Raw genomic sequence first — 26,261 nt, 5'->3', positions numbered from 1 at the left:
AATAAAGAAAAAGCGAGCGAGCGAGCGAGCGAGCGACTCACTTATAAGTTCTCCCTCTAATATACTTCAACAAAAAATAAATAAATAAAGATTACAAATGGTTGATTTTTTCTGGGTCAATGGAGTTCAATTTGTAAAGTAACAACTCTCTCAGGTTAATTTTTAAAGTATTTTATAAAACAATTAAAATATTATTTTTATTTTATTTTTAATATTAATATATTAAAATGATTTAAAAATAAAAATAATTTTAAAATTTTAAAAAACTCTGGTTGAACCGTGCCAAACACCCCCCAGGTCTTCTCCCATATTGGTTCTTGTTCTTCTTTGTGCAAAGCTTTTGGACGTATCTTTCAGCTCTTATAACAGTTTCACTTCCGATTATAATAGGACTTTTAATTACACTATGCATGGCCTTGACCTTGAGAATCATTAGCCATGCAACTGTTCTTCGTTGCATTATAATTACAATTATAAAACACACTATAGTAATTTTTATAGCAATTTATAGTACTATAGTTTTTTTATAAATTTTATCCTCAAATATTTTTTTTTTTAATTGCAGCCATCTATGAATAAATTAATAATTAAATTTTCAAAATGTTTAAAGAAAAAAAAATCCACAAAAAAACCCAAATGTAAAACAAGAAGAAATATCATGGCTAATCTTAAATTTAAGTGAAAAGGTACTTTTAAGTTCACCTATTTTTCTTTTTTTCTTTTCCAATCCCTATAATTTTTGAAATTTTAATTTTATTCTAATAGTTCATTTTGTTAATTTTTCAGTCCCTAGATATAAGTGTGGAAAGAGAAAGTCATTGAATTATGGTAAAATAAAAAGAAATTGTCGATTTGCCACTTCTCCACGATAAAAAATTAATCTTGGTATCAAAAAGTTTCATTCGACAATAGAATCTCATAGAGGTGTTTTTGAACATTTGTCTTGCTTGAAAAGATAGTTGAGGTCGAAAGAGAAAAAATCTTACCAATTTAATTTTGTGTTTTCGAACTGTTTTCGGGGTTTTTTTATAAATTGGTTTTTGATGTTCTAAATATGTTTATTAGTTGTTTTTTTAGGTAAAGATTGGCTAAAAATGGATTTTTAAACCAAAAAATAGCCCCTTGAGTTTTCTAGCCACTAGTATGCGATTGGATTCTAGATAGGCAGACAATACATCGTCTGCTTTTATTTCTTTCAAAAATATAAGGGCAGGTGGCATATTGTTCATCCTTTTATGAATAAAAAAAGACCAAGCGTGCGGGGCTTGGCTTATAGGCCTGTGCATGTGCCATTTTCTATAAATGAGTTAGGCATACTAGGCCATCAAGGTTCAGGTGTCTGCCTTCTTTTTAACTTTGATTTTTTTTATTTTTTATTTAATTATAAATTAGTTAAAATAAATTGATTAAGTGTATGTATGGGATGCCCAACCTAGTGGGTATTCGATTTTAATCGAGATTATTTAAAAAAATTAATTAAACAAACTTTTATGATGTTTTTAATAGAATATCGTTTATTTTTTACATAGTTTATGGACAAGATTACATCATTTAAAAAAAAAACAATTCTTTCATTTTATCCAATCGCTTTCTTGTGGGTCTCTTTTTTATATTATCGTTTTATTAAATAAAAAAGTTGATTCCAAGAAATAAAATTATTAAATACAACCGAGTCAATTGCTCATGTTTTGAAACCAGATATCTAAATCCACATTTATCTCTCAACTTTCTAATTATGTTTATTTTTATTATTGTTTGATTACATATAAAATTGATTATAAGAAACAAAATTTGATTCATAGCCCATGTTGAAAGATGAAACATCTTAATCTATATTTATCTCTTAATTTTTTTTTTAGTATTTGATTATCGTTAAATTTTTTTTTTGTATTTATTGATATAAATAATTCTTGATTTACTTAATTAAATGCATGCATCAATTTTTTAATTTATGATTAGAATTTTTTATTGGTGTAAAAAAAAACCATTAAAAAAACTTACATGTTCATTTTCTATATTGAAAAAAAAATCTAGCTTATGACAAAGTAGGGGCCACATTGATATTTTGATTCCAACACTCTTTTAATTTTGAAAGTCTCGGAACTCTTGAAATTTGAAATGTGTTATAAGGGCTTACAAACTTTTATTCTTGTTAACATTTCCCTTGGCACGTACTTATTATTTTGTTATAGCCATTATCTCATTATAGTTGGATCAGCTTGTTATCACCATTTTTTTGGATCTTCAATCTTCATATTGAAAAGATCTCTCGTGCATCTTTATCTTAGTCACTCCTTTCAACTAGGTAATGACCTCTCATTATCATCTCTTTAATCTCCATTTCTTTAGCAATTGTATTTGCTTAAACATGGCTCATCTAAGCTATTTTTCTTCACTTATGGTTGTTGTCATATTTTTATAGCCAAACATCTATCTTTCAAAATTTGGCTCTCCAAGTGACCTATATATTTGGCTCACTATTTATTAGGTTGTTTTCTTCTTCTTCTTGGCCATTTTCCACCTCTTTTAGAAAGAGCTCTCTCTTTCTCTTCTCCATGTGTTATCTCTCTTATATCACATCTCATTTCTTATGCAAAAAGTTATCAACTTGCACTTAGCCTCTTTTTTAGGCTTCTTCTTCCATCTCTCTTTATGCAATTTCTTAATTCTCTTGTTGAGCTTTATCATCTTACACCTTCATTTTTCTTTTTGGATGTTACTTGTTCATTCACTCTCTCATCTACACATTTACTTGAATTTCCCAAACGCCCCCACTATATTGAACTAGCTCCACTACCATGTTAGAAATAATTAGGGAATAAATAGATAAGATCTAGCTGAGAGTAGTCATGTTTAGACAAAGACAATAATTAAAGAAAAGCAAATTGAAGAAAATCATAGCAACAATGTAACAATTAAAAAAATGAAAGAAGATATTAAAAGTTATCATAAATAAAAGAATTATATAAGATGCAATTACTTAGCCATGATGAGAGGAGTGACCAAGACAAATACAAGAAAGATCTTCTAAAGATGAAGATTCAAGATTCAAGAAATATCGGCAACAATGTAGTTGTCTAATTAGAACAATGGAGAGAAAAATGAAAAATATTATAGTGGTATAAATAGAACACTTTAAAGATGAAAAGAAAAAAAAGAAAGCAACAATAATTTGTAAAGCATGAAACAAAGATAGTAGCTGATGAAATGTGTGAAAGCTAAGGGAAATAATAGCAAGACAATATTTTAAAGTGCAAAGGAGGTAGCCAAGACCTGGACCAAGCATCACCAACACAATCCAAGTTTTAAGATATATAAGACTTCATTTCCTACCATTTCCCCCTCGTTATTTCTAACATGGTATTAGAGTTAATTTGATCTAATAGGCAATTGAAAAATTAAAGCATGTGTGTAGATGAAAGGGAAAAATCTTAAGAAAGAGTGGATAGACAAGTTATATCTAAATAAGAAAAATCAGAGGTGCAAGATAATAATGCCTAATAAGAGAATTGATATCTTACATCAATAGAGGTAGAACAAGCCTAAGAGAGAGGCTTAATGCAAGCTAACAAATCCTGGCACAAGAGATAGTGTTATAAAAAGAAGATAACACATGAAAAAGAGAAAGAGAGACTTTTTTTCTAAAAAAAAATGGAAAATAGTTAAGGAGCTATAACAAGAAAAAAGCAGCATGCTAATGAAAAGTGAGCCAAAATAAAACAGCCACTTGAAAAGCCAAAAATTAGAAGAAAGATTTTTGGCTGGACAAAAATGGCAGCCACCATAAAAGGAGAAAAATGGGCTTAGGTAAGCCATGTTTAAGCAAATGTTATTTTTTAAGGAAGGAAGGTTGAAGAGATGATAATGAGATGCTATTAGCAAGTTATGACAAGATGATTTCATGTTTTAAGAGTGATGAGACTTTTAAATTTAAAGGGGAGTGTTGAAATTAATATTGAAGACTTCATTTAGTTCTCTTAAATGTCTTCTAGGTATATGTATAACTATTAAAGATGTGTTTATCTTTTTAAGTTTCTTGAATTATCATAAACTAGTATAAATATATGTTCAGGTTGTATTCAAGTCCAAGTCTTTAAGGACTTACTCTCATTTGAGAGTAAAATAATATAAGGTAACTTTTGGTTACTTACTCGGAACATGAGAGACAAAGATAGTATAGACAAAAAGAAATAGAGACAGAATTAGAATTGTGTTTGGTAGTGGTGTACAAGATAAAATAATTGTCTTTGTATTCTATTTAGTTATGATAGACAGGACATAATAAAATATTAATAAAAATCTATGTTACCCTTAATATATATTATTGTCAAACTTACATATTAAAAAAAATTAGATATTATTTTTTGTACTTTAGTTTATATTAAGTATTAAAATTAATAATATTATAATAACCCTAGTTATAAAGCCTAGATTGACTTGGTGGGTCGACACAGGACTTGGCCAATTCGAAGCTTAAACTGGACCGAGTCTAAGAAAAAATAATGGAAGGATTGAGTAGACTTGACCCGGTCAAAACCCGGGTTGACCAAGGATAAAACACGGGTCAAAAACCTGTTGACTCTTTTTGGTCAAAACAAGGTTACTTTGATTTTTTTAAAAAAAATTGGTCAACCCGAGTTGACCCTCCCGACTTGTGACCCGTGTCTTGATCTAGGTCGACCCCGAGTCGAGTTTTAAAACTATGACAAAAATCATTTTTATCTATAAAAAATTTTCACCCCCACTCTCTCCCCACCTAGATTTTTTAGCCAGACCCTTAAAAATTCAAGAACACCACTTTAACATAATAAAAGGCGTTTTTTTTTCTTTTGCAAATTTTTTTATTAATACTTTTTCAACAATTTCATCCTTCAAAATTAAATCGGTTGATAATTAAACTTCTTGATTGAACTCTGGTTCATGATTCAATGAGTTACAAGTTTTTAATATTAGACTAGGTTTAAAAGGTTGGCTTGAGTTTTCTTGACCCCCCCCCCTCTTTTTTAAAATTGATATTTCTTCTTCTTCTTTTCAAGCTCTACTTTTTTTTTCTTTTGTGTTTTTCCTTCTATTAGGTTAGCATTATGTTGTTTATTAATAGGCTTACATATGGCTTTTTTTTTATCTTTTTTTGTTTATTTTGTTTTGTCAGTTTATTTATTGTAATTGTTTTTATATATTATTTAAATTGCCACTCGAATCAATGACTCCAGGCTTGGATTTTTTTTATCCTATCACTTTTTTTACATTAATTTTTTTTTCTCGGGCCTTAGCAATGCACGAGCAACATATCTAGTAAAAACACTAAAGGAGAATGAGGTTTTAATGTGCCTCTAGAAACAAATCACTATTCATTGGAATAGCGATTTTACAACATTGCCCCTGACCATAAAAAAAACTTTAGAATAGCCATTGCTAAATCTAGATTTTTTAAAAAAGAAATTTTATTTTTTAATTTATTTATTTCATCTTTTAATACTAAATTGATCGAGTATTAAGTTTCTTAATTGAGCTCGTGTTTGGAATTTAATGAATTGCAGGTTTGAGAGATTAACTTGGGTTTAAAAGGTTCACCTGGATTTGCTTGATTTTCTTTCCCTTTTTTAAGCTCATTTTTTTGCGGTTTCATCCTCAAATATCTTCTTTCTTTTTATTCGCTTCCTATTGGATTTTTTCAGTTTTATTTTTATATATAAAAAAAAAACACGGGTTACCTTGGTCTTTTTTTGTCTTTGTTAAATTTAGCTTTTTTAAAAGTATTTTTGTTTTTTTAATTAAATTAAATCAATTGATTAGATATAAGCATGTGATACTTGCTTTATGATATATTTTTTTTTGCATTCTGTGTTGCCAGTCTGATAGTACAGGCAGTCTCTTTTAATTACCTGAATCTTAAATTTTTCTTACTTCTTTAAAAATATTGACAATGCATGAATATCTTCTTATTTTTTTGTTTTTTTTTAAATTTATTTATCTCAATTTCATCATTCCACATTTTATTTGTTGGAAATTGATCTTTTATTTGTGTCCTTCAACATTGGGTTGTCATAATTGAGTTTCATGATTTTATTCAATTTGATTTCAAATGAGATTATCTTGGTATCATGATTGGATTAAGGATTTTGCATCTTGACCTGGATGGGCTCGAATCGAGTTTTTTCGACCTATTTTTTAATTATATGTATTTTCTTGATTTTCATCCCATAACATTTTATTTGGTAGAATAGCTTCAACTTTTTCTTTTTCATTTTTCTTTCTATAGAGTTATTATGTTCCCATTTGAATTATTAGGAATTGACTTTTGAACTTTTTTTCCTATTTTTTTTTTCTATAAGATTATCTCAATCTTATATCTATGATCACAGATTTTGCGAATTAACCCGGTTTAATGGATTTTTTAATTGCTTTTTTTTAAAAAAAAAATCAATTTTGCCCTTTAACATTGAGTTTTTTTATACTCTAAATGGGCTCAGGTCTGGTTCTTTTTACCTTTTTTCATTGTCACTTTTTTGTTAGTTTATTTATTGTAGTTGCACTTTTTTTTATTCATATTATTTAAATTACCAATTGAATCAATGACTCGGGTCTCAGATTTTTTTTCTTATCATTTTGTTACGTCAAAAAAAATTTATTGGCCTGAAGTGGTTCATGTGCCATAAATCTAGTGAAATCTAGGGACTCAAGTGAAGTGAATAAAAATTAATAGTCTAAATCAAATCTTGAATGCAAACTTAGTTAAGATTTAAGATTACTATAAAGACTTGAAAGTTAAAACAACTAATTCTTAAAGAGTTGAAGTTAATTTAGATAGAGGTGAATCCCCTTAGCCTATTAACCATAAACACACTTAGATTTGCGAGAAAAATCTAGAGAAAATCTAAAAAGTCTCAACTTATAAGAGCAATAATGATTAAAGTCACTGTCTATTTTTCATCTTGATTAGGTTTCAATTATACACATACAAGCTTATAATATTTGTTTCATGTGAAGTAAAAGGAGGGAAAGTTAATGAATTTGATGGTTTTGTAGAAATTCACAAGTTTTTACATGATTAATTTATAGTTATGTTAATTTTTTATAATATAATTATATTAATCACAGATGTAATTAAAAATCGATTGATATATAAAGAATCGTGGAGATTTTTGTGTTTGTGCAAAAAGGTAGGAATGACAACTTTTCAATTTCATAAAAAACAGTTACAAACTCATCATCCAAAAGCAGCAGAAATGCTTCTCTCAGCATCCAAAAGAATTGATTTGAGTAAAATCAGACTCTTGGTATAGGAGACTAATCCTTACAACTAAATTACAATGCAGGGCAAACCAACTCTTCGGTGATATTAACAATAAGGAACGGTGCCCAAAAAACTTGCAATTCTCGAATGAGCATCCCGAGTTGATGTCCTCTCATGTGCATAATCTCGTCCTCTCCCTTGTTTCTAATTACTAGGTCATTGCCATGCACTCTAAGTAAATCGATCTTGAAATAATGTCAAAAACATGGATAATTTTTTGACATTGTCATTAAACCTGGTCAAGCGAATCAATCTTGAAATCTCTCGATCTAACTCCTTACCTAGCTTGAGTTTCTAATTTAACTATGTGTGAGCTTACCCGACGTGAATCGATTGATTTCACAAGTCCAAAGACAATCTGGATCACCGATAAAAATATGGTTAAACTGGTCATCTAGTCCACAAAATGGGATCCATTAAATTTCAACATCCTGGTAAAAATAACTTGTACATTTAAAGTAGCATTAATATGTTTCTTTTGTGTCAATGATACGGATAATGAGAAAGGGGTATCAAAAAAAGCATCAGGGATAGGTTGTGTTTCATATACAACGAGGTCCTTCATATTAAAAATAAAGCTAATATTAAAGCTTGATAGCAATTTAATTACATAACTATTTATTCAATCATTTGTGACACTTTGAATGGTCTAGCATTATTCACTTGAAATTTATGATTAGTTTTCAAATGATACAATTCAGGTCTAATCTGTATAATAAAATAATATTTAACATTAAGTGTATCGTGATACTTATGTAAATCAACTTGAAAGTTATATTGTTCATTACTTTCTTGAATTTGTTTTATGATCTCAATACGCAAATTATAAACTCTACATACAAAAGACTTAATTGGATAAGACATCTTAATATGAGCAAACATGGGAAGTAAATCTACAGACTTTCTAAATTTGTAACTATGAACACTATATGACTGAGATTTTGAAATGGAGCAGAGACTATTCCAAGCCTTACTAGATATAATTTGGACACAACCTCGTAAATTAAGATTATCTTCATTTTCTTCATCACGTGTAGAGGGTAAAGAATCAGGGAGCTCAACATGTCGCTCAAAATATATTACATGTTGGATGTCAAGCATAGGAGACAAAGAATTAGGGATCTTCAGAGGAAAAATATCTAGAAATTCTTTTAACACTACACTCACCTCCTCAGGCAGTTCTATTAGAGAGTCTCATAAAGCTTCCTTTACAACTAAACCAAACACATTAGACTCTCTTATTATTGTTTTTCTATAAGATTGAGGTAGGTGCTTCTTTTATAATTTGTGTTTCGTTTTAGGTCAATCAGTAATAGAAAGTTTACCTCTCCTTTCTAAAAAATTCTCAACACTTTCCCAATAAAACTAAGCTTCACCAATGAGCTTCATCTTGGCAAAACTTATTCTTCTATTATTAAATAAGTTATATCAATCAAAAAAGCTATCTATATCACTAATCCACTAATTAAAAATTCAAGGGTCATGATGACTATCAAAAGTAAGGGCCTTTATTTTATTAGGTCTCAACTCACTTATTAGGGTTATGCTAGTTAGAGTAACCTAAATGATATTCATATCGGTGGTGTCCCGGCCGACTTGCTTTTAATGGTTATTGAAGTAATTTTTTATGCTATTGGAGTTTCTCTTTTGAAAAATCTCCAAGGGTTCCACTTTTTTAGACAAATTGGTCATTCGAGTTTGCATAAGCTATAGTTCTCCTTGAATGTCCTTAAAGGCATCACTAAGGCTCGGGTTTGGTATTTATAGACATGGAGTTAGACATTAGATGATTAATACACAAATGCTTGCAACACTAATTTAGAAATGAAATTAAGTCTTGCAAATGAAATCACAATACAAAAATAAAGCTAATTCTATTTATTTTTAATGTGAAGATTAATTACGAACATAATTCATTAGGAAATTTAATAATATAAGGATTGAGTTCCTCTATCATTATAGATCATATAGATATATAAATCATGTCTTCAATTCCCGAAACTGCAGTTCAGGAAACAATAATTGCAATCATTACAAGTAGAGTTCATGCAGCTTAACCACTTTGAGCATAGGTTTCATCGTGTCAGCTTAAGCTTCCCAGCCACCACTGCAAATCTCTACAATCTAAAGCAGCAAAGACAAACTATTCACTTTACTAACTTACTGCGTTGTGATTGCCACACGTAGATATCTGCATGAGATTTGGGTGGCTGCCAATAACGAAAGGAAGCTGGATGGACCACACTTGATAATTGTGCACCCCACGGCAAGCAATCAGGCATTCAGCCATGCGAAGGCGAAGACCTTGGCTAATAATCTTTGGTTCTTTACTTCATGTCGTTTCCGCATAAAGGAATGATTGCTGGAATCCAGAGCCGTATAAAACACCTAAAAACAGCATACTGTACAGATATTTGCAATTTCACCACAAGATATAATCCTTAAATTACAGATCCTGTGTAGTGAAACTTTATATACCATTACCTACACACATCTAGTTTGGTGCCTCTCGAAAGAAAACTGGAGGCTGCTCCCTAAAATACTGAAAAACAATACATGAAGCTGCTCTACAGCAGGGCTGCACTCATAGAATTGGCAAAGAAATGCTCGCGGTATACCAACTTTGGTTCTCTGAATCTTTTCCCAAGGAGAGTTCTCAGTAAGGCAGGGGGGGCACTTGATGTAGACTGGTGCATCTTCCTCACAATGAGGTGTTTATCCAAAATCATTAACTCCAGTAGATTTCTACAACTCTACAAAAACAATTAGAAATACACAACATCAATGATGCATATATCGCACAAAAATATTTCACCAAATAGTTGTATATATTCATGTTCATAATGGAATTGGGTCAAAATAATAGAAATGATGCGTTCATGATGGCAAGTTACATTTCAGAATTATCTGTCAGGTCCAACCCACTTATAACGGCAACATATGAAGGGGGGGAAACAAGGCCATTTACCTTTGACAAATCCAACTTCAACAATCATTACACGACTGACCCCATCAAATATGAGCAAACATATATATTACAGAACAATAATTAAATGTTCGCTTCAGCTTTGATTTACACATGGAAAAGTTACGGAGGACATCAGTACAAAATTTATTTCATTCTTTCTTTGCTAGAAATTTCATTAGGCTAAGGCTAAAACAACACAAGGCCTGAACATGCTAGTATATGCGTACTGCGTTCTCCCCCCAAAAAAGATTATGGAAGCTAAAAGTATGTCATCTTGACATACTGATGCTAAATAAGGAAAACACATTCCTGAGCAATATTAGATGGTATTGAGACACACTTTCATGCTCTTAGAAGCATGGTTATTAAAAATGGTAAAATAGGTTATTGAATCAGTAATTAATAGGACATTTGGACTTTTTTAGACTTCTATGCTGCCAGTCCCAAAAAAACTGCTTCCTCTTTCTATCCTTTTCCTATAATCCAAACATGGTTCAGAGGCATGAGTTGCATGATTTGATATAACCTTGGTGTTGTGAAAGTCCTAATCTAATTCTACTTTGATTAAACCTTATACCGTAGATTTACCTGATATATCCAAGAATGTTCGTCTGCATGGAACAATTTTTTTTTTTTGATTAAGTGTAGCCAAGCTTTCTTTTGCATGAGCACAATATCAGTTCATAAACACAAGCATGATTAAATTATATATCTTCGGCTAACAATAAAATTAATTGGTTACAATAGTTGCTAGAAAAATGATTAATTCCTAGCATAATTACATGAATTTATTGTTGTTGTTGTTGTTGTTACTTACTGTTTAGAGTTTGTAAAATCGTATGATTTTCAAGACCTTCCAATGAGCCTAGTTACAAAAGCAAATTTGATAACATAGAGGAATAGTGGGTGGGGGGGGGGGGGGGGGGCTGCAGCAAAGCTGTGAGTGCATAAATACTGATCCTAGCAGAAGATAAATCTGTAGAGAGTATTTTTTAAATCAAAGAGTCCATTTCATCAATTACAGATGGTGGGACAATTCTTAACCTGACATGGGACATTTTAGAAATCAGAGAACATAATAAAAAAAACTTTAGCGATAACAAATACAATAGCATACCTGGGGATTTAATACATCAACATGGAGTATAATATTCTCCTGCCAAAATAATTACGACAAAAGTGAGAAAAAGTGAAGAGAAATGAGTCTTTCAAATTCTAACATGTGCTTCAAGGGCAAATGTTAATGAAAGTAAATGAAAGGTTTAAATTCCAATAATCTGCAATAATGCATTATTGATTCAGATGTTTCTTGATTGAAGTAAAGAGCCACCATTTGTTGGGTTTAACATGTGTCCCTAAGGCACATGTTAGAAAATAAAACCTTGATGACCAATCTCTGAAAGGAGCAACTTGTTCAAGCTTGCAGCAAACAGACCAAAAACAAATAATAGTCTCAAAAATTTCACTAACATCTCATAAAAATGAAACTTGGTTGTCCAACAATTTAAAACCAATACTTTAGTTTGAACTGAAATGTAAGACATAAAACAGATATCCAACATTTTATGAGTTATATTGAAATTAAACAAATTTGCATAAAGTACAAATACATGCAAGTTGACAAAATCAAAAGTTACTTCGAGAAGCAAACTCCATATATATTAAATTTTCTAGGTATTTTTGCTAACAGTTATAGCACACGGCTAAATTTACATCACAAGAGGTATTGGATCATACTTGTACCTTAAAATTTTGATGACATTATGATATTACCAAAGCATCAGCAACATTCGCTGCTTATTGTTTATATTTATTTTTTAGAATAACATTCTATGCTGGAAAGAGAACGTCTGATAATGAATGAAATGTTGTACATTTGAAAAGGCAGCATACCTCTGTTATACCAGGATTTTGCATCACAGTACCAAGAACACGACGTACAAGTCCATTGTAGACAACCTTATTCATAGTCCCGTCTCCATTTATCCATGGCAATATTGGCATACATATCTCACCAGATGAGGTTTCACCGTCAATAACCTGTTCTGGTGAAATTACATTTTCTTGTAAATGACTTTCATGTGCAATGCTATTTTGGGTTTCATTCAAAGATGCAAACTCTCCAGGAAGATTAAGAATGGTAACTTTGTGCACATCATGATTATCCATGACCACTTCCCTTTGTGAACTAGTACCAACTACATAATTTTCAGGCTGCAAAGTTAGATGGCCATCATCAATGCTCTCCAAGGACTTTGTCACTGAATGTGCAGTCAGATCTTGACGAGAACCAGCCACTGAGGTCAGGAAGTACTTGGAACGATATAATGCATCAACCACACGAACAGATTCATAAGCATTGACCTGCACAAAATGCAGCACATTATAATTTTTCTTGAGTTAAAGTTTATGCCACCAAACCTGGCCTGAGTTGATAAATGAAATTTAAGGGAGTTTATGACATAAAGTCCAGGATATAAATGTGTTTGTGCGCAAGCATGTTGTCAGCAACCTCAACCTGTTTCCCCAGTCTTTTACAAGGACTATGGGAAAACTACTTGGTGATGACACTGGATTTGGCATAAACTCAGAGCAAAAATCACCCCACAGCCACCCAAACCAAGATATTTAACTCTCACATTTGCCATCTAAACACTGGCTATTCTTGTTTGAGAAAATTCTATTAAATTAATTATATTCATCAATAAAATAACAAAATAGAAGGCAGACATGAGGAAAGTGGAAGGTACCCCAAGAAGATGTATTGAAAATTGCAACACCCCCAGCTAAGTGCACTGTTGCAGGTACACCATCTTAGAATTTCTTTAATTAGAATAAAAGAATTTCTCCATGGTCAAAAGTAAAACTGACCTTCAAAACTCGTCCAAATGTCTGGAGCACATCAATTATCTGTATATGCATATTTTCTCCTGAAAGACTTCAAATATTCAGCAGAGCTTATGGAAAAATGTTGTGTGTTTCAGAGTTGAAGTAAAAAGCCACAAGATAGGGAGAAAAGAAAAGGCCTGAAGCAGCTGGCATACCTGTAACTTGGGAAATTTCTTCCATGCTCAAACCCTGGTCACCAGCCTTCTGAATAGCAGCATAAATGGTCCTAAAGACATCAGGATTCATTTGATTTCGATCATAAGGTTTTGGCACCAGATATTCCAAATAGCATGTCATTGCCTCCCAAGGTGCCTTGCTGGGCCATGCTGCTGTAGGGATAGTGCTGCCAAAATTCAGAATTTCCTGCCCATTGTTGTGACAAGATGTACTCCAGCTGATTTCCTGACCCAAACCAGAATTGAGCATATCATTCCAACGAAGTTCACCGCTACAAGTCTCCCCATCTTTGAGCAAATCTAGAGAATTAATGGTTTGCATTGCTGCACGATGCAGAGACACCACAATACCAGGAAAGCCCTTTTCTCTGCGAGAAAAGAGTTCACTATCTGCCAGTGATTTCAATTTTTTGCCCCTATCACAATCACAAAATTCATCTTCCTTATTTTTGTGTTTCAAGCTTCTTAGGTCTTCGGCCTCTCCCACTCCTTCAACTGGCATGCATGGAGAAATGGACAACTCACCCGAAGAAACTTGAGCAAACAACTGAAAAATGTCACCACACTGCAAATCCGCAGTAAGATCAACCCCTCCTTCCACAAGGTCCTTTTCTCTTTCATGAAGCCAGCTGGAAAGTTTAGCAGCCCTCTTTCCAGCATTAGATGGAAATGGAGACTTAGAAACACTGGTCAGGAACTGTTGAGATAGCACATAAGGTTGACCACCACTGCCCCCAATCTGTCAAATGGTGAAGAAGTGAAGGAATGAAAGGGGTGAAAAGGTTAACTTATATTAATAAAAATTATAAGAGAGAAAAGGTAGAATGGAAATAGAGACAGTCAAAAAAGGTTATTTATAATGAATTAAATCTGCAAGAAACATGAGCTTCAAGAGACCAGGGGAATTGAAAGACAAGTTACTATCAAATTTACACAAATGACCACCTTTCAACCAAGTAAAATTATTAACAAGGTACATGTCTGTTTCGAACACAAGAAGCCGTAGAGTTATACTCAAATAACCTTTCATATGCTTGCGATGTTATATCAGAGTTCACAGTTGCACAAACCCTCTCAGGCATCAGCAACAAGTACATTAAGAATTGATTTTCTGGAAGACAACCACTTTAAAGAGCAAATAGCAAAGTGTGGACTTTCCGACATGCTACAGGGACTCCGAAATTAGTAGGTACTTGTATAAGAATGATAGGGTGAGAAAAAAGATAAATGCATATATGAGATAGAGCAGTGGTATCAATTAGTCTAAGATGTTAGAAACATGAACAAAAGACCAATACTTCACCTGTATGCAAAAGCAAGGAACTTTAAAGAGGGTGATAATATTTTAGTACTTTCTACAACACTAGAAAACCAAATGAGTCTAAGCAGAAAATAGTTATATGCCTCCTCATCTCATGATACGGTGAAGGAAGCATTCAACATGTTTTGGCCACAATTCACATACATAGCCAGACATAACAACTGCAATAAACTTGAGAATAGAAAATTATGCTTTACCAAGATTTTTTTCACTCTAAGGTAGCTAAAAGCTGCAAACAGATCGTGTTCAGAATAACGCCGTAAAGTTTCTGCCAAAAGATTTTGCAGCTCTGGTGCTGTTGAGGTGCTCAAGAAGACAAGCTTTAATAGTTCTACAGCATTAGAAATAGCCAATGACTTGTGCACTTGTCTACGAACACTAGTCCCTTCGTCTAAAAGCTTAGTAAACTTCTGATGAAGATGATATTGTCTTGATCTTTGAGCAGAATCTTTATGTTTTCCAATGCCAAGTTTCTGCATGTCCTTCTTGGGAGTATTTGACAGAACCGTTTCAGATTCCATTCGATTCTGCAAGAAAGAAAATGTATTTGAGCCATACACTTTGAGAAAGCACTCAAGAGTAGCAACCATTCTCAAAAAAAGAGTAGCTAGTATGAAACTGTTGTTAGTTGCAATAAATGAAATGCGTTCATATGGAAAGCCATGCACATGGTCAATGAGAACAACAGATAAATAAGAATACTCTACTCAGCCTTGGTATTCACCAAAACCAAATACAGAGGAAGGCCAACCTTAATTGTCTAGTTATTTCTAACTAAAATGATATTTCAATTGCATTACTATAGATGCTGGAAAGATGAAAAGAAAGAAAATGTGATTGTAGAGGTGTCAGAGATGTACATGTCTTTCAACATTTGTGTTTAAATCACACCATTCTTCAGAGCCAGATCCAACTCTCTTAGAGATATCCAATTTACTCACTTGCTTGTAGTGGAAAACATCCTCTAAGGCTTTTCTAATACTTTTTTCCTTGAAATCATCCCAACACGCTTCCTCACAACCTGCTTCTTCATCACATTCAACAGCATTGGAGAACTTCCCATGAAGGCCTTCACTGGCAGAGCATCGCAAGAGACCTCTGCAGTCATTTTTGTTAAGAAACCTGTTCTGGGTTCTCTCCAGGTGCTTTGCATAGCGCTCACCAAGCATGGTGCAGAGCTTCATTACAGCTGGTCTAAATTTTGTGTTTTGCCTAAACAGGGATGACATCCTTCTCGAGCAAATTCCAGGTTCTGCTGGTAAGTCAGGAAGTGCATTCCAATCGACACGGTGAAACTTTGGCCCAAGAACTGCACGATGTCTTGCATATTGGATCACCAATTGCCTGTAAGAAGGAAAAAACATAAAAATACAGAAAATTAAAGAGCATACTCGTACCAAAATAGCAAACAAGTCATCAGGAACAAAAAAAAACTAATCTAAACTCAACTCAAATTGACCAGGTAGACAAATAAGAGGGTGACAAATGTAGACTAATGTGGTTGAACTTGAAGAAAATATCCAGAAAATACCAAGTAGGTGGTTTAATCAAAAAAGTTATTCATTTCATGTATTTATATTTCCCAAATGAATCAAATAGACAAGCAACAAAGTTAACTTCCTTGCTTTAAGGCATCCTACATGGAACTAACAGCAGACAATCATAAGATACCATGCTTCATTAATCCATTACATGCTTCAGACAGGTGTTCCTTGAGCCACAAAGAGAGAGTAGTTTCCACTTACCTATCAGCTTCATCTGTCCATGGAAACCTGGATCGGCGTGTTGGCTTCATCTTTGAAAAAGCACAATGGTTGATTACAGAAGGACATTCCTCATCTTCAGATAGTCCTGGTCCTTCCAGAATATCGAGGTGATCATCATCCTGGAGTTCTGGCAAATGCTCATGTTCAGAAGAAGAAAGATCTTTTTCTACTGTGAATTGGTCAACAGCATCAGGTAATTTGCTAAGCCTCTGCCTGTCCAACTGTGCATTTATGTTATCACCTCTGCCACGCTTTGTTGAGCTAGATCCCAAGGGTTTCTTTCTTTTCTTAGAGGATGAAGGTTGTATCTTTTGTGGCAGCTGACACTCCTCACTTGCATTTTTAACACCTTGAAATCTATTAAGACGACGATGGTGCTTATCATAATAGACACGAAGTACCTGCATGAAATATTCAGATGAGAAAAAAATCAGAGAGCATTTTCCAAACAAAATAGTTATCATCCTTCTAGTAAGACAGAGCAGAGAAAGAATTCAGACCAGGTCAAGCAAATTGCAACACAAACTACCAACAACAGGACAAAAAACCGAGTGTAAAGAATCAAACCTGCTGTAAAGTCAAATTAAGATCCTTTGCAATCTTCTCACAATCTTTATACGACAGAGTTTTGCTCTGATCATCCATCACTATCCGTTTTAGGAGCTCAGCACGCTGATCAGAAGACATAATTCGAACCGAGGCCCATGATCGGTGATGGAAAACCTGAAACAGTCCATTTCAAATGAGACACACACATGTAAGTGTTTCTGTGTTTCATGAAGTACATGATTGAAAGTGTCCACGTATAATGGTCACCATAGGATTCAACCGATGCATCAATAATGACTCAAAGGAATACAATGCTCACCAATAAGTATAATTTCTTGCTTATAAGTGATACAAAACAATATTCAATATAATTTGCACGTGATGAAACTTTTGATTATGCCTACGCGAGAAAAACTTGGCAAACAAAACACCATGCACATACCTCAGGTACAACAGATCCAGGAAATGCATGTTTAGCAGCTATTTGATGAGCAGCAGCATAGCAGTACTCCAGAGTTTTCCAATACTCATCAACAGCTTCTCTGTTTAACAGAAAAAAATCATGTCTTATTCTTGGACGAAGGTCAAGACATCTTAAATTAGATACTGCTACTATTGATAGTGGTTCTTCAACATAAGGTTTAAGCTCCATTGCATGTCTGGATCTGGCATGTGGAGCCTTTACACCATCCTCTGAATGCCCATCACGTACTAAACGAATCAGCTGCATCACAGAACCAGATGAGAGGTATGATATAATTGAAGATGACAGATGTTCATTCATCAGAGACAATTGTAAAGTGAGTAGGATGACTGATGCACATTGATGAAAAAACAACTGTGATGTAAATACAATTTTCTTGTTCAAAGGGGAAGACTGTTGCATATGATGGAAAGAAACCAAACCTCAGCTGCCTTAGCATTGTGATAACCACATACAATATTCTTTGCTTTTATCCAACTGAAGAACCCTTTCACATGTAGATAGGTAAATGATTGTATGAATTTGAAACGATCTTAAATATTGCTACTTGAAGCTAGACATGGGTAAAGGTACAGATTTTATTGAATCAAAAACTTTCAAAGCACAACATAATAACAGAAAGAGTGATAAACAAGCCAAATCAATAAAGTACTACAAACATCATGAAACAAGAAGTTAAGAATGTGTGCAAAGTCATTTTTGACCAAGAAACAATACCTTCAATCGACGTAAAATGTCAATGATCAATGATAATCTGTTTGTGGCCCTACTATCCAACAAGTTTCTGTATTCTTCAATAGGAAGATCAGAGAGACGCAAACCCCTCTTGCACTTTTCAATCATATCATCATACTTTTGAGCAGATCCTGCCACTTGTAAGAACAGCTCAATTGGAATGGCATCAATAACAGACTCTAATTCAAACAACTTGTATGCATATGAATATGCCCCAGATGATAAATCACCGTTCCATTCAGGCAAACTACTTAGATGATTCCACAAAAAAGTATGAAGCAGCCGAGCACGGCCCATTTTTGCTAACACAAACCCATTGGCTCGCATGGCTTCCCATTTAGCAGTCTTTTCTTCTGAACCTACATGCATCTGAGTTCTTGTTACACTATTTAACACTGGAACTGATTCCTTAATCTTCAGCCTGGATGACCCCTCTCCACGACTTTGCTTTTCAAAAACCCTCACTCTATCATGAATTTCACCCATTAGTTCAGGAGGAAAACCTTGAACAGATGGGTGAAGAACCACTAGGATGGTACGATCTCGGGCGCAATTTGTGACAGCAGGGACATTAATGTGCTGCAATTTGCAGTGTCCTTGCCGCTCAAGCTTATATAGAATTCGATCAACAGTCTTCCTGTCAATTGTTGTACCCTTGTCCTCAAGACTCTTAAGCCACTTGTGTATCTCAGGTTTCAAAATGAATATCTTGTCCTACACAAAACAAGCATATTGAAAATGAGTTGCTAGAAAGACAATTACAAGAAACATCAAAGAAGATACAAGAATTAGTTAATCTCTTGGCGTAAGCCTCATGAAGTGAATGATGAAATACCTGTAACCATTCAAGAATTTTCTTCTCCCTGAAGGCGCTATCAGCCGTTAAAGGCATGTGCGGATATGTCTGAGAGGATCCAGAATGATGTGGCGTCAACAAAGTTGGTGCTGTTTTAACTGATGAAGCACCATCTGGTTCCATTTGCATGCTCTCTATATAAATTTCGGCATTGGAAGCTGTACTTCTTGGCCTGTTGAGTGAGTCTGGCACATTGCCAGGACAGAGCTGCATATGGTTAGTTTTGCCATCCTCAGGTGAGCCACTATATACGTCAGTATCAATTTCCTCATTCAGTTTTCCAGACGAAGCAGAATAAATTCCCAAGGTTGAATTACCATGCTCTAATAAACCTACATCAGATCTGACAGGTACATCAACATTGCTAGTATTCAAATCAGAAATATTATTGTCACCAAGGACAGCTTTGGATTTACAAAGAACTGCAATTGGTGTGTCAGAATTTGAATTTCCAGCAGTCCAAACTCGATATTCTGGAGTTCTTTTGTTGATTTCTGCCTGCCTGTGCATCCCAAACATAGACAACATATTTTCAAACCGAGGATAGTTTCTTTTCTTATCAAGTCCCAGCCTCCTACCCACCTGCTCATAGATATATTGATTTGGCAAAAATAATTGAAGTCAGAAAAAAAATCAGTGAGAAAAGAGGAAGCACAAGATATTTGCAAAGATACCATCAAATTATAGCAGCATTACACTAAAAAAGACAACAAAATATCAAGTGCTAAAGATAATGGTGAAAGTAAAGCAATTTGCCATTATAGGAAAATTTGGTCATTTCTTGGCTAATAAATGCACATAAAGTGTAGCACATAATTGGAGTGAAAGGTCAACAATATACTTTTGGGGAGGCAGTAGGGAGAGGAAGGGTCATGGATATAGAAAAATGTAGAAAACGCTTCTCTTTTTTTTTTATTGATTGGTCAATAGAAAACCATAAATGAAATATTGAAGAAGAAAAGTGCATTTTTAACCTACAGAGTTGCAACAGAATCAATGAGACAAGTACAAGAACCAATGCCCACCTCTCTAAAAGTAGCCCCCTTGGATCCTGCAGCATCAATCAAATCATAAATTTGCTGGTCAAGGGAAAGTTCTACAAGTTGATCAGTTTGTTGAATCATCTTTCCAAATTTCACTAGCACTTTGTTGTCACAATCTTCGCCACACCCACGAGTTTTGGGCTCAAAATTATTAGGGGAAAACTCCTGTAACAATCGTAGGCAACACTCAACCTGCCAAAAACAGAAACTAGAGAAGTGATGAATGAAACTCAAGGACTTTTTGTACATAACCATGTAGAACAGTCCTCAAAGAGGGTTTTTTTAAGCAAACCTTCCTGTCAACTTTAGCTTCAAACTCCTCGACAACACAGGCATCTTTCAACCTACGCAATATCTAAGAGAACATCGAGGAAAGTATATTACAACAAAAACAATCAGAAATAACCAGGAAACAGAACCAAGTTCAAATATGCAGTACAGATGAATAACTTCTAAAACTTACATTTCTCCAAGCTTTGTGTCCTTTAGTTCCACTGTAACCAAGATCCTGTTTGATATCTGAAATGACAAGGACCTTCAATAACACAAAAATCATCATACTTCATAATCATAACTGGCAAGATCAAAAACACTTTAAAAAGCAAAACAAAAAAAGAGTTTACCTTGTCATTGGCTTTTTCAAGTTTGTCACAGATGGCTTTTATTGCCGGTAAATAATCCCTCACAAGCACTTTAGAAGAAGACTCTCCATCAAAACCATCCCCCCGTATATCAGTTTCCTCCACACATTCCTCATTAATCTCAAACCTCTGTTGAACACCTAAATGCTTCGCATGACGATATAAATACAACATATTGGTAGTGACACTCACATCTTTCATCTTCACAACAGCAGGTTGTCTCACAATCAACCCTCTGCATTCTAGACTCCTCACCACATAAAAAAAGTTATTATTTTCTACCTTCAAGTCCTTTGCCAGTGCGTTTTGTGTAATCCCATTCCCTCTGCACATGTTAATAACCACTAAACATCACTCTAACTCTCACGCAAGCCTAATTAATCGACTAATTAAGTAGTTAAGTAAATGCAACCAAATATGATTCAATTCTCAATAAAAAATGGAGTAAAACAATTACTCTAGCGAAAGCAGCCTTTGGTACTTAAGTAGTTAAGGTTTGGAAGCCTTGCAACTAAGTTGGAAAGCAGTATCGTATTATTGCCATAGAGTAATGCTAGATATCAAGAAAATATGGCAGGATAAAACTCCAAGAATCCAGATGATTCGTTGATCATGATTATCAAGCTACACATTATCAGCAGGGAAATTTTGTAAAATCAGGAAGACGAAGATGAACAAACCTAGCAACGGCAAGTCGTTTAAGAGCATTGCGTTGATTAGAAGAAATTCCAGTAGACGGAGTGTCGTAAAGACCAACAAAGGAATCCCTAAGGTGCTCTTTGGCTACAATTTTCAAACCGAGCTTCTCGGCGTGTTCACAACGCTTGATTTTACTGTCGTCAGCACTAAACGGAAGATCGTATCCAGGAACAGTGAATTGAAGAGAAGGTATTGAAAGCAGGTTTGTCCATAGAGAGGCTTTGACTGAAGGAGAAGGTTTTGGCGTTAATGTCGACCAGAGGGAGGATAGGGAGACTCCGCTGGGACCATGGTAACAAATCTCTTCGAGAGCTGAAGAGATGAGATTGTCCATGGAGGCATGTGGTGATTGAGTAGGTGTGTTTGGTTTCTGAGAAAATCTTGAGGGTTTTTTTGTGTTTTTTCTCGGAAAATTACCACTGGCAGGGCGCCTGAAAAAAATTAAAAAAAAAAAACCTTAGCAAGTGGAGGTCCAATGCGACGTCATTCTTCGGAGCTTTAACTCGGATACTCTTAACGGTGTCGGTTTAAATAGACGGCTAAGATTTAAACCTTGCAGTAAACTAAAGTTTGGTTGTGTCGCAGGCTATAAAAACCTACAGCCTAGAATAAAATAAAATAAAAAAACGATAGTACTGTTGGTGAAATAAACGAGGTAAGAGGAAGGAAGAGAGAAAGAATCTAACAACAAAACAAAATCGTTATATCTGTGCTTCTCTCTGAATATTTCTTTCTTATTTCTCTGTCAATCAAATCTTTCTTTCTGTTTTTTTTTTTCGGTTTTCATAATTTCTGTGCCTTTCTTCAAAATCCCACAAAAGTTCCATTCCCCTTTCGTTCAATCTTTCTCCACAAAATCCAGTGTTTTCGTGAGAAAATTCATTTTTCCTCTCTCTACCTCCAACCCACTAAAATGTTCCTGCTTCTGTTCAAGGTAAGTGGAGTCAACGATATACGACGGTCAATATGAGATTTTTTTTATCTATTTTTCTTCTTCTTTCTTATCAGTGTTTCTGTTTCAAAATTAAGAGATTTTCTGAAAGATAATTTTATGCCTTCCGGGTTTCATTTTTCAGTCTATCTCATAAAATATGAGATATGAACTGAAGTGTAAAACGTGAAGATTTTCTCTTTAATGTTATCAGTCATTGGGGTTTTTTTGTTCTTTTAGTATTGTAAATATAATCTTTGCTTGGTTGTATCCTAGAGGCTTTGGCTTTTGCTTTTGTTCTTCCACTTCAGGAAATATAGATCTTTCTTTCTTACTCTCTCATTTAATTTGATCTGGTATTGTTGTTTTTCTCAATCCATTTTCATGTTTTTCTTGTTTTTTTTTTTTTGTGAGAGTACTGTTTCTTTTTGCTTATGGGAATTTATCTGGCATTGACTGATTTTGTTGGGGTTTTTCATAGTTTACAGTTATTCTCCACACAAGGTCTTCAACTTGGGATTGGGTTTTTAGAGAAAAGGTTCCTTTTTGTGGAAAAAAGAAAGAGCAGTTTGCTTTCTTTTCTCTCTTTTGAATGTTATAAAGCGAGTGGTAGTAATACATGTATGGTTGTTGTTCCTCTTTTTTTATCTCTGCTTTATACCTTGTCTTGTCCATCTGTGCTTGGTTGTTGAGAAAATGAAGGAAAAGGCAAAAAAAAATAATGTGTATACTGATCACTTCAGACCAAGCACAATTATTGCATTAGGCTTTGTTACCTGATAGGTTTATATTGCGTGTAGTCTATGTGATTTTTCTTTGTAAAAGTTCAGAGAGATAAGATAAAATAATTGCAAGGTAGAGGATATCAAATTTGGTAAAGCTAACCTTTTGATTCTGTATTCTATTTTTTTCCCTTTATCCGGTATTTATCTGAGTTTCTTTTTATGTAGGAAAAAAACTGGTCTTGATCGATTGAGGAGAGATAGAGATGGAAGGTGATTTATTTCCAGGTTTAAGCAATGGAAACCAAGTAGATGGTAAGGTTTTGCAAACATTCCAGAAGAGTTTTGTGCAAGTCCAGGACATTCTGGATCAAAACAGGTTGCTAATCAATGAAATAAACCAAAACCACGAGTCGAAGATCCCAGACAACCTGACTCGAAATGTTGGTTTGATCAAGGAGCTAAACAATAACATTAGAAGGGTGGTGGATCTTTATGCTGATCTTTCGAGCAATTTCACCAGGTCAATGGAACCTTCATCAGAGGGTGAATCAAGCGGGATATTGAAGTCCAATGGAAAGGCAAATTCGAAGAGAATTAGATCCGGGTAATCGATTCAACTGAGCTGTCATGGAGATTCTCCACTTGCTTTCATAGCAGAATAAGAACATTTTGATGTTAGAGGAAAAGAACTTGATTTTGAGGCTTTAAGCTTCAGTTTAATTTCTTGCATATCCATTGTAATAACAATTTAACTAATTCACATAAAGTTATCATCTTGCTGAATTAATTTCAAATATGCATCTTGATTACATTTGTATTTCTGAGGCCTTTCTAATTCTGTAGGTTTTTATTACTAAGAAAAAAAAACCTGTGATAGAAAGTCTAAATTAACAATGATTGATGTGTTACATTTCTTTTCTATTTAATTTAATATTCTATTCGTTCTTTATTGATGTGCTGTGGTGGGATTCCTCATTTGTACTTTGGTTTTGATACTATATTGTTTAATTGACCATAATCTGATCATTAACTGTTAATTAAAAAGATAAAGGGCCACTCATCTTTTAGGTTGTTAGAGCTGCCCAAACCTGATTTGTCTGTTTACTGATGATGATCATCACAATTTGCTGATCATATCCACTGATCTGCTTTTGATGGGAACTTTCACCAAACCCCCTTTATTCTTTCCTATGTTTGTCAAAGGATTCCTCATGATGTCTACAACTCCCTGTTGGGGTGGAGAGTAGTGGGGGGGGTGGGGGTAGGCTGCTTGGAACTTCGTAAACCCCATCTCCTGAAGCTCCTACCTGAAAACTATTCCCAGCCTTTTTGACGTTGTGGGGGAAGTGGAAGCAGGCACTTGTGTTGTGACCCTGAGCATTATTGTCCTTTTGGATTATAGTTCCTTTGGGACAATTGCAGAAAGCAACTTTATTTATTTATATCTATCTGGTTTTGCATCAGGCACATCAAGCATAGAATCTGATGTTTTGGGTGAGTAATGACTATTCTTTTGACCACTACCTTGTCCCCATTAACAGCAATCCCTTGATAGTTTCAGTTTTCGTAAAGATCAATTAAGATCAAAAGAAAGATGCTACCTTGGGTTGCTTAAGAGAAGACATGAGTACTTCAAGAGGAAGAAAGGTAATCAATCAAGCAGGTGCTGAAGGGCCCAGTGATTCTCTCAGCAGTGGAGCTGGGAGAACTTTGCTTATCTTTTACTACTAAAGGTCCTTATCTTCTTCCTTACAGATATATTCCCTTTTCATCAAAATCTCTTCTGAAGCTTTGATTTTGTTAATAGACTTTCACACCCCATGCTGGTGATGTCATTACATTACATTACACAGTTCTTCCTGTCTTCTTAATGACTGTACCACAAACAGCGACAGAAACAGACAATCAATTTGATATAACAAGTGCTTTTCTTGAGGACCCCATTAACCTTTGCGTTTCTGTATGTGATTCGTGGAATCATTTATTAGCTTTCTTGATTGAGACGGACACGAGGATGAATTATGATTGCTGCAAAAGGGTAGTTTTTTGGTCTTGATTTTGGCACTTTGGATCTAGTCATTTCCCCAATTATTTGATACAGCTCGCTCAATTATACACCACAACTAGGCTCGGCTTCTTTCAGGAATAGTTTTTCTCTGTCACGGGAAAGTTTTGAAAATCTATTTTTATCAGTTATGATGTGATTAAAATAAATATTTACAAAAGAAGACCACAACTTAACTTAAATTATGGAGAAAAAATATGTATTTTTTCTTTTTTTATTCGTGTGTTTTTTCTTCCGGTAAGATGTTTTTAAATAAAAACTAAAGCCATTTAAGATAAATATTTGATAAAATTTTAATTATTTGAATTATGGAGAAAAAAAATGCATCTCTTTAACTGAAACTCAACTAAACTCTGTATTTTTTCTTACAACAATATTTTTATAAAAATCATTTTTGTTTTTTATAAATAAAAACTTATTAAAGGTAAATTTTGATTAAAAAAATAAAAAATCATGATTTGATAATTCGCACTTGATAAAAGGGGAAAAATACTTAATCTAAAAAAAAATTATAATAATAAAATAGATATTTTATTTTTATTGAATATTTAAGAGCATATTTTTTATTAAAAAAATGCATATTAGATTTATATATAATAACTATCATTTAAATTATTTTATTTATAATGACTTTTATTTAAAAGTATTAAAAATGAATTTTAAAAAAAATTGTAGGCCAGTATAAAAAAAGTTCTGTCACTTAAACCTAGGAGGATAAGCCACCATGCCTGGCCTAAAAAAAACAAGTAGGCGTGCATGGATTTTTCTATTTTTTTATTCAAAAAAGAGTGGATAGCATGGTTTAATTTTTTTTAATAAGATAGATGAAATGTTATTTATTTATTTATTTATTTATTTATGCAGATGATGTATTGTTTATTGGTTCAAACTATAATTAATATTTGGTGTTTGAAAAGTTGGAAAATGAGATTTTGAATTAAAAATATTATTTTTCAAATTTGTTCACATGTAAATATTTTAAAAACATCATATAAACCTTATTAAGTCTATTTTTACCAAAACAAACCTTCTAATCGGTTTAAGAATTCAAAATTAAACCGAATAAAAAAACCTTTCTAGATTCTGAAATATAATTTTAGCAAGATGTAAAATTCA

At 33.6% G+C, this 26,261-nt stretch overlaps 2 protein-coding genes across 10 annotated transcripts; one reads left to right on the top strand and one right to left on the bottom strand.

Moving 5' to 3' along the window:
- Positions 1 to 9,213: 9,213 nt before the first annotated feature.
- On the bottom strand, positions 9,214 to 21,900 carry LOC112326972 (uncharacterized). Of its 6 annotated transcripts, XR_002981017.2 has the most exons (18): positions 21,406 to 21,899; positions 20,708 to 21,050; positions 20,548 to 20,619; positions 20,377 to 20,439; positions 20,067 to 20,276; positions 19,021 to 19,623; positions 18,168 to 18,899; positions 17,409 to 17,690; positions 16,985 to 17,140; positions 16,397 to 16,818; positions 15,512 to 15,995; positions 14,849 to 15,178; positions 13,310 to 14,069; positions 13,137 to 13,195; positions 12,159 to 12,629; positions 11,383 to 11,421; positions 9,782 to 10,050; positions 9,214 to 9,699 (listed from the first exon to the last, which is right to left on the bottom strand). XR_002981017.2 is itself a non-coding variant. In XM_024597911.2 (17 exons), the coding sequence occupies exons 1-17, from the start codon at positions 21,756 to 21,758 to the stop codon at positions 9,865 to 9,867; spliced, it is 5,565 nt and encodes a 1,854-aa protein (XP_024453679.1). In that variant the 5' UTR covers positions 21,759 to 21,899; the 3' UTR covers positions 9,214 to 9,864. The 6 variants fall into 6 exon arrangements, 5 of the variants coding, with proteins under 5 accessions (XP_024453679.1, XP_024453680.1, XP_024453682.1 ...); XM_024597911.2 differs by having other exon boundaries at positions 9,214 to 10,050; XM_024597912.2 differs by having other exon boundaries at positions 9,214 to 10,050; positions 15,593 to 15,995.
- A 100-nt stretch (positions 21,901 to 22,000) lies between these two features.
- Positions 22,001 to 23,874, top strand: LOC7475701 (protein ELF4-LIKE 4). 4 transcript variants are annotated; one of them, XM_024597917.2, is made up of 2 exons: positions 22,001 to 22,079; positions 23,306 to 23,874. In XM_024597917.2, the coding sequence occupies exon 2, from the start codon at positions 23,344 to 23,346 to the stop codon at positions 23,686 to 23,688; it is 345 nt and encodes a 114-aa protein (XP_024453685.1). In that variant the 5' UTR covers positions 22,001 to 22,079; positions 23,306 to 23,343; the 3' UTR covers positions 23,689 to 23,874. The 4 variants fall into 4 exon arrangements, with proteins under 4 accessions (XP_024453685.1, XP_002303249.1, XP_052306939.1 ...); XM_002303213.4 differs by lacking the exon at positions 22,001 to 22,079 and adding an exon at positions 22,086 to 22,358; XM_052450979.1 differs by lacking the exon at positions 22,001 to 22,079 and adding an exon at positions 22,387 to 22,976.
- Positions 23,875 to 26,261: the final 2,387 nt, after the last annotated feature.

Source organism: Populus trichocarpa, chromosome 3 (genome assembly GCF_000002775.5).
Source record: "Populus trichocarpa isolate Nisqually-1 chromosome 3, P.trichocarpa_v4.1, whole genome shotgun sequence".
NCBI classification, from domain to species: domain Eukaryota; kingdom Viridiplantae; phylum Streptophyta; class Magnoliopsida; order Malpighiales; family Salicaceae; genus Populus; species Populus trichocarpa.
The sequence above is the reverse complement of the archived record's forward strand: the minus strand, read 5'-3'. Positions and strand labels throughout refer to the sequence as shown.